At 43.4% G+C, this 12,544-nt stretch overlaps 1 protein-coding gene across 1 annotated transcript in view; it reads left to right on the top strand.

Moving 5' to 3' along the window:
* Window positions 1-1,343: 1,343 nt before the first annotated feature.
* The window catches only part of STAB1 (stabilin 1), a 297,038-nt gene continuing 285,837 nt past the window's right edge, over window positions 1,344-12,544 (top strand). Inside the window, exons 1-2 of the mRNA XM_019505230.1 lie at window positions 1,344-1,692; window positions 7,816-7,952. Coding sequence (XP_019360775.1) covers window positions 1,552-1,692; window positions 7,816-7,952 — 278 coding nt within the window. The 5' untranslated portion in view covers window positions 1,344-1,551. The remainder of the gene's footprint in view (window positions 1,693-7,815; window positions 7,953-12,544) is intronic.

The following is a 12,544-nucleotide window of genomic DNA, read 5'->3' as shown; positions in this document are numbered from 1 at the left end:
AGCAAATGGTCTGTCTATTCTGGAGCATGATTTCTCAGCAAATAAATTGTATTGCAATCTGATGCAGAATGGAGCTTAGAGCCCTCCACAGCCTGCTCCTGGGCAATTTTTTGCTTGCATGTCCTAGGACACACAAACATATCAGATGACCTTTAAAGAACAAATGAATTGGATCATTTGACCAAGGTGGACTTTTGTGAGTTCGTGCTTTTTTATTTATACCATAGTGAATAAGCTTGCCTTGTTTATTTCCTGTTATTGCCAGATATATAGCACTGCAGTCCATCAGGCTATCTTTGTAGGATGGGGGGAGTAAGCTATGATTAACAGCAATAGTAAGTACAGTACCTGCTATGTTTTTATGTACTTTCTTTGGGGGAGTGTATATATAACAGACTGTACATTAATACAGTATATGTGTGCGTGTGTGTGTGTGTGTGTGTGCGCGCATACGCATAATTTTCCTGGGGGAGGAACATTTTTAACGCTTGTATAGAACTTTTGTACAACACCTTGCACAGATACAAATATATATGCAAACTTCTATATGCGTTCTATGTACACACACACACATGTAAGTACATCTTTGCATATATATCCACATGCAAAGTACTATGCAAGCATTAAAAATTAATGCATTCTAAAAGTGTATGTACATATATTTATGGAAATGTAAACTAATTCTAAAAATAACTGTCTTGCTTTTACACACACGTACATATTAGAAATGGCTGAAAGAAATTATGACTGTTGTTTAACATCCATGTCTAATATTATTTATAAGTAGAGACATAAGTCATTCTTTACCCCACCGAACAAAATGGATGCTGTTGGCATCATTGGGAGCTAAAGCTCTTGTCATCATACAGGTTGTTGATCTTCCCCTTAATATTCCACAATGCCTAAAGGAGAAATTCAGTTGCAAACTCAGCCCAAGACTGAGCTTCTTAAAATTAAACACTGGAACTGCATTACTCCAAGTGCTAATAGTCATAGTTTCCAAAGCTACCAATGCTGTGTCTAGATAATTATGTATATATTTTACTTTTCGCATTGAGCAATCCATACACTTTTAGTAAATTAAAAGATATGTACATGAGCAGGAGAGGGGTATGCTTTCTGGTTGAGATGACCTGAGTGCATTAACATCAGCAATGAAACTGAAATAATTTACCATTGTGGATTCTACGTTTTTGTAGATGGCCCTTTGAAATTGCCTCCAGTTAAGGATAGAGTTAACATATTTCATTCCAATATGCTGAGAACTAAGGATTTCCTTCCATCTGTTTTGAACTGATATGTAGGAGGAAATCCATAGATGTTCCTGTTTTGAGTAAACCTTTCACTTGTGGATTAAGCTTTTGCGCGTGTGTGTGCGTGTGTTTAAAAAACAAAAGAGAAAGCTGATATTAGTTCATGAATAATATTTAAAAGTAGCAGAAGCTTCCATATATATTGGAGTTGGAAAGCAAAAATGTTTTTTCCTTATTTACTTCTAACTTCTTTTTTTTCTTGGATCTGACTTTTGGTACGCAGTCCTTTCTTACAGAAATGGCATCGCCTTCTTCACTATCACCACCCCCTTCAAGAAAAGTGCCTTCTCCTTATTACATGAAAATGCATCTTCCTGGTTTATTGTTTCTCCTCTTAACAGCAAGTTTCATTTCCACAGCTGAAGGGCAGACTCAGAAGGTATGTTTGCTAATCTTTCTTTCAGAACTATAGACTATGTGGTACTTTTCTTGTGTGTGTGGTCTATTTTATATATCTAAAGTTAAGGAACTGGGAATTTGCTTGGCTGTTACATAAATTCTAAATTATAGTACTGAATGCAAGTGATATGTCATGGCTGAGAACTATAGACACAAGTCTACAAAGAACTGAGCATCTTTGACTCTCACTAGCTTCAATAGGTTTCATGGGAGCTTGGCACATGACAAGATTAAGCCCCAAAACATCTAGTAGAATTTCCTAATTTTTTTAAAAAAGTTATTGTTTTGAAAGGTTGGCCTGAAAATGGTTAAGGACAACTCTGGACCCAATAAAGGGGTTTAGCAATGAGGCTTTACATGAGACTGTAAAGATATCCTGCTTATAAAGAATTAGAATCAAAGACAGTTTTAGAATCCATCAAACCTGCTGATAAAAATACACTGCCGGCTGACTACTGAATCAGCATTTATTAATATCAGACAGGCGACTGCCTTGGTGAATAACAAATGGCTTCTTCAAAGGATTATCCATCAAACTATAGAGGTTAAAAAAACTAGGATTTTACAATAAATCTTTTAAAAAATGTGGTCTTCACAATCTCTCTACTTAAATATATACATATATATCCCTCATTGCCTGTATATTGGATTGTTGTCATAGTGCTGCTTGCAGGTGCTAGGTGATAGATAATGATTAGTTATTTTCTGGTTCCTTGTAAGTGCTATATAGGCACAGCGTTTAAAAATTAATTTTTCACATAGATCTATATAGCTAGGTGAATGTACTGCACTCTGCATAGTATGTGAGCATCTTAATGTGACAAAAAATGTTGATAGTGTTCTGATGGGTAATATATTTCTCTGGAGATTTTTGTTTTCATTCATACATCTCAGTTATGAAACTCAGAGTAGTCAGTGGCTCAATGTCTAGTTGGCAGCCGATATCAAATACAGTGGCTCAGGGGTTGGTCCTAGGGTCAGGTTTGTTCAGTATTTTCATCAATGACCTGGAAGATGGGATAGGGAGCACCCTCAGCAAGTTTGCAGATGACACCAAGCTGTGGGGAGTAGTAGGTATACTGGAAGGTAGGGCTAGGATTGAGAGAGACCTCGACAAATTGGAGGAGTGGACCAAAAGAAATCTTACGAGGTTCGATAAGGACAAGTGCAAAGTCCTGTACTTACGACAGAACAATCCTATGCACTGACGCAGGCTGGGGACTGACTGGCTAAGCAGCAACTCTGCAGAAAAGGACTTGGGGGTTACAGTGGACAGTAAACCGAGTATGAGCTAAGACTGTGCCCTTGTTGCAAAAAATGCTAATGGCATACCAGGGCCACAGTAGTAGGAATGTTGTCAGCAGATTGAGGGAAGTGATTCTTTCTCTCTATTTGGTCCTGGAGTACTGTGTGAGGCTACATTTGAAGTACCGTGTCCAGTTTTGGAGCCTCCAATACAGAAAGCATGTGGACAAATTGGAGAGAGTTCAATGGAAGGCAACAAAAATTTACATCGCCATTGAGGATTATGGCCCAGAATCAAAAGCAAATGCACTTAAAATATCAAGCTGTTAGCATCACTGAGAAGAGAAGTGTACAACTAGAAAAGTGTATTTAATCCAGAAATTGCATCCATGTTTAGGAAACTGGAGATAGTGAAGAAGCAATTAAAAGCAAATAAATTGCACACTAGGATCACTGTAGAGGAAGTTGAGAGAGGAGACGGATATTGTGAGCTAGTTATTTCTTTTCTCTTTGGTGAAGAAAGAGGTTGCATTAAAAAAAGAGCAAAAAAACACTTGGACAAAGAATATAATAGCCTGATTCATTTTTGTATCACTTAAAGATGTTAGCCTCCCAAACTGGCAAGGCCAGCCTCACAGACCATCTAGGTCTGGGCAGACATTTGACCTTGATTTTGTTCCACTCTGGCTGGAGCAAATAAGCCATGGGGTGGGCATAAGAGCCTTGCAAGGGATAGTACTAAAGGGGCCTATTTGCCAGCCACAGAGTTAACTGTAAAGCAGGCCAGGCAATGCCAAAAAAAGGAAGGACAGATTAGGTAGAAGGGTGTGTCCTGGGCAAACCTGTGCTTTGGCAACACTGTTGTGACCCATGAGGTATTGCAGTGGAGGCAAAATTAGTGTAGCACTGAGAGCTGGCCTGACTTGCTGTGGAGGTCACATTTGCCTCTGCAGCCTCTCATTAGGAGAGGCAGAAGCTTCCTTACCAAAGTCACTGTGCCAGTTCCAGCATATGGACATTCCCATTCCTATACTGTCTGTGAGCTGGCTCACACAGTGCATATGGGAAATATCTGGGCAACAATAAAAAGGCTTAGAATCCTGTAATCAGTAATTATTCCAGCGAAGCTATCATGTATTTTTGGAAGAACTAAATATTTTATAGGATTATCATGACTAAAAAGTGTCTTAGGGCTAGAAAGTCCCATTTGTTCTGGAATTGTTGTGGCATCTAATATCTGATTTCCCCTTCTTTATGCTTAGCACTGTGATTTAGTGCAGTGTGAGTACAAAAATATTACCAGATCAGATGAAAAAAGTAGCTTTGTACACCCTCTATGCTCTCAGATACCATAGGTGCTTTCTGCCTGACTTCAGGTTAACACAACTAACTACCTCACTCTACACAGCTGTAAATGACAATATAATTCAAGACATGGAGAATCTGGACTCTAGAATTTGCTGTCTTCTCAACTCTGCTTCCTGGTTGTCAGTTTTCTGGGCAACTTTGCATCTTTCAAAGTAGAGCAGACCCTCTCTATACCTTGATCACCAGTGCCCCCACTACTGTCCACTGATAGCAAAACCAGTCGTGTACAAGTTATCACACATTGTACCTTGCCAGTAATTCCATCTCATTGGAGCTATGGCTATTTTTGACTTAGAACACTGTCTGAATTTTAACCTCTCCAAACTTTGAGGGTGCCTGAATGCATATCCAAACTTTGTGAGAAGCAAGTTATCTTTGATTAGTCTGAAGTCACGTAGAAGGAGAAAGCAGGGTAGATTTGTACTTTATAGACTAGACAAAGTGGGTGTGTGTAAGACACTTTGTGCCCAAAAGCTTGTCTAACATCTTTCCCAGTTATACAGTTGGTTCAGTAAAGGATATTACCAAAGAAACCTTGCTTCTTGCATATTTCCTGGACCTTCATGGCTGCAGCAAATCTTGACGTTCAGGCCCCTCTTACCTTCTGTCACTTTCCTAAAAGCAAAATCAGCAAGAAAAAATAATTTCCAGTTCCCGAAGGGGAAGGCACGTTAAACACATGTCCCATTTGCATGCCTACTTCCCCTTTTGTCTGCTATTGCTGCTTGTGTAAACATATTCCTGTAAAAAAAGGGGAAGGTACGACAGGACACAGCCCAAGACCTTGGGAAATTTCCAGGGAGGTTAGGGTTAGGGAAAATTCCATGAAAACAGGATCTATTCATGGTTTACTTTTCACAAAGATCTGTTTAAAAAAATGTGTACCAGTAGTCTAAAAAGCTGAAACTATGGAGCAACATCATTCCATCCACATTAAAAAATAAAGCTGCATTTGGGTGGAATAAAATGATATACAATAACAAACTTAACTGAAAGTGTTTTGTAGCCTGTGTAGACTTGGCAAAAATATATTCAATAGCTACTTCAGACTGATTTTTCAAGGCCTGGTGGAAGCAAAGATGAAACAATGACAGCACCTAGTTCTGTGGTTCTCAACTTTTTTAGATTCAAGGCACCCCTCATCGGACACAAGGCACCCTTGCATAACTTTTGTGATATAAACAGCACCCCATTCCAAAAACTAATTTATTACAGGTTTTACCTCCTTACAGAAGGGACAGGTAGTGGGAGCTGGGGGTAGCAGCTAGGCAGGGAGAGTCTGAATCTGCCCTTAACTACTTATCACCTCACACTTCCTGTGGCACCCTTCAAAAGATCTCACAGCACCCCAAGGTGTCCTGGCATCCTGGTTTAGGATCACTGACCTAACTTTTCCCTTTTCACCTGCATCTCCAACCTGTGGGGTGCATCCTCATAGCTGCACATTTTCTTCCATTGCCTTGATAGAGAATTGCCAGTCATGCTCCATGGAAAGGAGAAACCTCATGACTTTTCATCCACATTGTGGAGCTATTAAAGAGAGGTGGAAGAAACAGCACGATTACATTCTAACATGCTGAATAAAATTAGTAGAGCTCAAGCCAACCTAAATGGAAGGGGTGGAGTTGGGTATACAAGCCTCTGGCCTTCAACTGCTATGTTGCAGTGAAAGAGTCTCTTAAGGTAACAGATTTGCCTTCACATTCCCACTGGTTACTAGCAGCTGCTGGCATGGGAGGCAAGTTTTTCCATTTGTTGGGCCGCAGAGAGACTCTGTTTGTATCCAGTGTCATGAGAAGAGACTTCTTTCAGTTGGGAATAAAAGGGAGGAAAATATAAATGTGAATCAGTAGGAGCTGGGTGGGAGGTGTTGTGGGGTGTGTGTGTGTGAGAGGGGACTGACCCTGTCCTAGGTTCCTGGAGCCAGCTGGGAGTGAGGGGAGGCAGGAGTGGAGAAGAGATGCATGCAGCAGAACTTGCCCAGGTGGTGCGGGTGCCGGTGTGGGTGCAGCCTGCTCCCAACTCTGACCTGCAGCTGCCTCCCCAGCACTCCACATGGGGCTGAGCTGTGCCTGTTCCCACCCAGGGCAGCCCATGCTGCATCCACCAATGGTACCACCCTGGCGCCAACCTTGGCCCCACCCCAGCCAGAGCATACAGCTTCTTTCCAGCCACTTGGGTGCCATAGGTGGTTGCTCATCACGTTGGGCAGGTGGAGTGGGTGAAAGGTGACTGGGAGCTTGAGCTGAAGCCCCATGTGCTGGGGCAGGAACTTCCCCAGTGCACCTTTGCCCACCGCTGCTGCTTCCCCATGCTACCTGCTGGCTGGAGCAGCCCTGGCACAGCAGGGGCAGGAAGAGGAGGAAGAGGAGGAGGAGGAGAGAGCTGCTGGAGGCTGGGGGGGAGTCAAGTAATACCTGGGCAATTGCAGCAGTGGCGGGGGCAGCCCTGCAAAGAAGCTGTACACACTGTCTGGGGCTGGGGCTGGGGCAGTGCCATGGGCAGGTGGAGGGTGGATGTGGACTGGAGTGTGACACAGGCTGTCCTGAGTGGAACTTGGCCCCATGTGGAGTGTTGTGGGGCAGCCACAGGTCAGAACAATTGGCAGGCCAGATCTAGCCCATGAACCATATTTTGCCCCAGTCCTTCTTGTAAAACTGCCAGGTAGCCACATCTGTTCCTTAGGAACTGGACTGAGATCACCATCTCACTTTTCAGACCCTCGTATGATAATGACATCACTCATGATTGAACTGTATCTGTGGCATGACTATGGTAGGAATTGCACCTGATATCTAACCCCCTAATATAGGTTTCCCTTGCTTTATGATGTACATGCATTCCTGGAAAAAGACGCATAACTTGAATCTGCATAAAGGGGACTCACTTATAATGTAACAAATAGGGATACATTCCAAGACCTTGACTGTACTGACCCATTTCTACCATTTTTACAAGACAATTTTGGTACTCATCAACTGCAGCCAGTACACACAAACACAGGGTGGTGGAGAATGTTACTATAATGGGGATAGCAACTACAGAAATATGTCGCGGTCAACAAGTGAGGAGCACAAATCCAGACAGGAGACTATATTTTGGTGCGCATCACTCCCACAATGCACTGCACAAGGCAGTTGACTGTGAGCTTCCATCACACTGATCACATAAGAGTAAATTTACATTGCATATAACAATTTTTTGGTATAAAAAGGGTAAAAAAACCATTGCATAAGAGTGAATTCACACATAAATAACTCGCATAAAGTGAGGGAAACCCCGATGTCTTTTGCGGTTATTAGGTTAAGTAGGCTTGTTCTCATGTACAATTGATGAATGATTGTGAATGATCAAATTGGATTAATGATGCTTATTATTTTTTAAATGTGTAGAATTCATGCAGAATTATGAATGGAAATATGGGCAAAAATGTAGTGGCAAGATATTATTAAAATGTATAATGTCTGGTGTTTGCATACATGTTTTTAAGTTAAGATCCATGCAATGCAATGTGAAGATGATGTTTACTTCAAATACTCCATGCACTTCCTGTGCTGCATCTTCAAAACTGATATGCCCCAAAGGCTGGATAAAGATCACCCAGGGGCTAGGAGAGAGAAACTGCAGGTAAGCTAACTTTCTTATTCAGTCTGAAGTGTAAAGAGTTGCATGCAGTGTTATATGTCTGTTTTGTACTAAGCATACAATCACAGATTAGTAGATACATTTTTGCTAATATTTCAAGGCATGCTTTTCTGAATTTGCCTAGGAAGAGGTTGCATTGTTTAAAAATCATGGGAGAGAGATTGCTGGTTCCTACCACTGGAAGTCTTCCTCTTTTATTTGGGGTCAAAGAAGAGGTGGCTTGAAATGCATATTTTTTTCATGCACACTAATGCTCACTTGATATATGTGGGCATAATAGTAATACTGCTTGAATTTTTCATTTGACACTCAAAAAAATTTACAAATATTATTTCCTTAAGCCTCACAACTTCATCTGTGGAACTGCTGTATTCTCATTTCAGAGAAGCAGAGAGTACAAAGCCAAACTCCATATTTAGGCACCTAATTTAAAGTAACTTATTCTCAGACGTTATGAGAATCTACTGATTCAAATCAGTTCAGATAGAAGTTGGGAATAATCAAGATGTTTTGTATTTAGATGTCCAAACACTGACAATAGCCTTAATTCTTCAATTTGTTTCTGAAACGAACAGACCTTTGCAAATTCCCAATAGCATAAGTTGAAGTGGTCAAGGGGGGCGTACCGGCCCTGGGCACCAAATAGGGGGAGTGCCAGAATGGTCTATGCCAGGGGCAGGCAATTATTTTGGGTGGAAGGCTGCTTAACAAGGATTGGTGAGCTGTTGAGGGCCACATGGGTAGCCCTGCCCCTTGACAGGTGCCCCCACCCCTGGCCACCATCTTGAGATCAGAAGCCCCACCCCTAACCCCTGACCTTTGCCACCAGAAATCCCTCCCCTTGCCCCCCCCATACTTCTTTAGGGAGGGGTGAGCAGGGCCTATCACGGGGGGGGGGGCCAGGAGGGCCATTTGGCCTGGACCTCTCATTCACAGAGGGCCTCAAATTTAGACTTTTGACGTTATCTCCAAATGAGGTTATACATGCAGACACAGAGATACACTGACAGGATTGAAAGAAGAAGATGTTCATCATACAACTTTAAACTTGTGTCCCATTACTGGGCCACACTGCCTGTAGTGCACTATGAATTAATAATTTTTTTTAATATACCGGGAGCCTCAAAATATGGAAGTGGCCCAGGCCTCTCTCGACCTCTGAGAGAGCCTGGGGGTGAGTTCCCTTCTTAGAAACAGAAAAAACCAAATCATACACTAAAAATCAAACACCTACTATAACATATTTTAATTTTATTACAAAAAATATCTCTGTCGTGATTTTTGGTGTACTTTGTATACAGGTGATTGCATAATAACTCAAAAGTAAATTCTTAGTCTTTTATATTGTGTGGCAGGGTATGGTTGACGTATGTATGTGGTAGAGGTGTATCTATGGTGTGTGGGTGTGTGAGGGGAGTTTGTGAGGGGGTGTGGCCGTGGGGGTCATAGGGTATGTTGGGGCTTATGTGGTGTTTGTGGGGTGTGGGTATGTGGCTCTGGAACACACTTTCCTCTCCTATAGTCAACACATAAAACACTGGGGTGGGGGTACATGTATCTGTGTATGTGTGTGGTTTGTGGGGTGTGAGGGAGGGTGGGGAGCCCCCCACATTCCCATCATGGTGCAGCAGCAGACAGGGGCTCTGGTGCCTGGCTCTGGCCAGCACTGCTCATCGCAGCAAGGAGCGCAGCCTCCACTAGGCTGTCTGCTTCCCTGGCACTCCCTGCACTCTCAGGGCACAGGAGGGAAGCCCCAGGCACTGGAGCTGGTTGCTTTCCCTGCTCCAGTCCATTCCAGAGCCTGGGGCTTCCCTCCTGTGCATCTCAAGTGTGGAGAGGTCTGGGGAAACAAATGGCCCAGTGGGGGCTGCACTTCTTGCAGCACTGGCTGGAGCTAGGCACCAATGCCAGGCAGCTCCCCCCCCTGCCCCGTGCTGCTGCCCCTGCTGCCTGCCAGGCCTGTGCACCATGAGGGGAGTGTGTGTGGGGGGTCTGCATACCCCTCCCCCCCACACCGTGCCCACCCAAGCTCCATGCTGCTGCCGTGCCCCTGGGCGTAGGCTCCATGCTACAGCCAGCCCTATCCCCATGTTCTGCACTCCTGCCCAGCTGCTGCCCCACCCCCAGCTTCCCTACCTGCTTCCCAGAGGGAGCAGGACACCAGGGAAGCCTGCAGCAGCAGCCCCGCCCTGTGGTAGTGGGGTCAGCCCTTCTGCCCATGGGGGTGGGAGCGAGGATATGTTCGGGATGGGTGTAGGTGCCTCGCTCCCACCCTTGCAGGTGGAAGGGCTGGGCAGGGCACAATTCCTTGGGGGGGTGGGGGACGCTGCAGGCTGGATGGTGGACCAGATCCAGCCTGTGAGCCATATTTCGCCCACCCCTGGTCCATACTCTAACAAAAGCAGCAGCAGCTGGGTACACAGACACTGTGCTGCTGCTATAGCAGGGCAGGCATACTTCATCACAGAAGCAGCAGCAGCAGCAGTAGGGGGAAGTAAAACCCATCCCTCCACACTCAGTACCACTTCCCCTGCACTCCTGACTCCTACTGCTCTCCAGTAGAGCTTGGCCACATTCAAACCTTGCTAGTTACACCTCTGCAAATTTCCACTGGCAAGAATATGCACACTCAAATAAGTTGCAGGACTGATATTTAACGGTAGGCCCAAAAATCTGAAACCTTTGTCCTATGTGATTTGCCCAAAGTCATGCACTGAGTCAGCAGCAAAAACAGAAATAGAAACAATGAGCATGTTATGCCTAGTATCCTGCTCTTGCCGCTAAAAGTATATCAATATTGCCTTTGAACTTTTAACCCTCATTATCATTTATATTATATGCTTTTTCTTGTGTTTTTTACCCTTATTCTATTGAGCTGAATACATTTCTCCAGCTTAGCTACAATGGAAAAATGGTGAAAGAAAAATATGTTTACCAAGAAATCTAACAAAAATAGAACATAACATAAATGGTGTCATAGTGGGTCAGCCAATGGTCCATCTAATCAAGTATTTTCACACTGACAGTGGAAGTAGTTGATGTTTTAGAGGGAGAGCCTTTGAATATGGTATATGTGGGGTGCGCTATCCCCGGTCATACCCTTCATCACATCCATCATCATTGGTTTAGAGATTCCAGAGGGCATACACATGACTATTTAGTTTAATAGCTATTAGTGGATCTATTATCCATGAATTTCTCTAGTCCCTTTTGAACCAGGCTATACTATCTGCCTCTATAAGCTTCTGTAGTAATAAGTTCCACAATTTAACTATATGCTATGTTAAAAAGTACTTTCTCTTGTTAGTTTTAAACCTGTTTTATTTAAATTTCAGTGTGCGCCCTCTAGTTCTAGTATTTCCGGATTTAGTGAATAACAGTTCCCTATTCACTTTGTTCACACCCTTCATGATTCCATAACCTGTATCATATCTCCCCTTTGTCTTCTCCTTTTGAGACTGAAGAGTCCTAGCCTTTTCAGTCTTTCCTGGTATGGCAGGAGATTATTATCTATTAATTTATTGAACAGTGAACTTAAGCAGTTAATATGTTGCTCCATTATCTACTGTTTTCTTCCAGCTGGAAACATTTTAATAATAGCTATTAGGCCTGTGCGAAGTGGCTAGTATTCGCTTTGGATTCAGATTTGGCCAATTCAGGGGACAATGATTCAATTCGGTGATTCGAATCACTGTCCCAAATCAATTTCTCCTTCCTGTAAGGCCTGATCTGTTATAATTTATGCATTCTTTTATTTATCTGCAAGGGCCTATGGAACTTTGAGTGTTACTGACTGCATCTACACATGAGCTTTACTTTGGAGTAGACTAATTAGCTCCACAGTAAAGCGTCACCATCTACACATACTACAGCATTAGGCTGCAGTAAACAAATTAACACTGCCATAAGATAGTACAGGGATAGTACTGTCTTACGGTAGGGTAATTAACTGCAATTAAATGCATGTATAGATGTTGACTGCAGGCATAAATTGTGCCTAATTAGCCCAAGCAGCAGAGGGCTAGACTTCTGCCTGTCACCTAGACACACAGCTCCACACTTTCAGCACCCTCATACCCCAGCCAGCCTTTTCACCGCCAAACGCTACCACTCAGAATCCAGGGCAGAGCAGGATGGGAGCAGCCCTCCTTCACCCCAGCTTGAATTGCTGATGTCCCAGGCCCACATGTAGATGCTGCACCTGGAGTAGTTTACTTCAGCTCAGTCTGCTCCAGAATTTATTGCTTGGAATTAGTTGCACATTTAGACTCACCCACTGAGTTGAAATACTGGTCTAAGATATTTCACATGAATCTCACCTTTATTTGAGTCCTTTGAAATTAGGGATGCACCGATAAAGATTTTTTGGGCCAATACTAATGGCCAATTATTCACAAGCCATATTGGCCAACAGCAATCTGGTTGCCAATATGCAGCCCAACAGCTTGGAGAGCAGAGTCCAGCTGGTAAGTTTGTGGGGGGAAGGGGCATGGTGGAGGGAAGGGGCATGGGGAGGGCAGATTAAGGCCTCTGCAGTGAGGGAGGGAATGGGACTGGGGCTGGGGCTGGGGCTG

This window comes from Gavialis gangeticus, unplaced genomic scaffold, assembly GCF_001723915.1.
Source record: "Gavialis gangeticus isolate Ggan-Ray unplaced genomic scaffold, GavGan_comp1, whole genome shotgun sequence".
Lineage (NCBI taxonomy): Eukaryota > Metazoa > Chordata > Crocodylia > Gavialidae > Gavialis > Gavialis gangeticus.
This window is presented reverse-complemented; position numbering and strand designations above follow the sequence as displayed.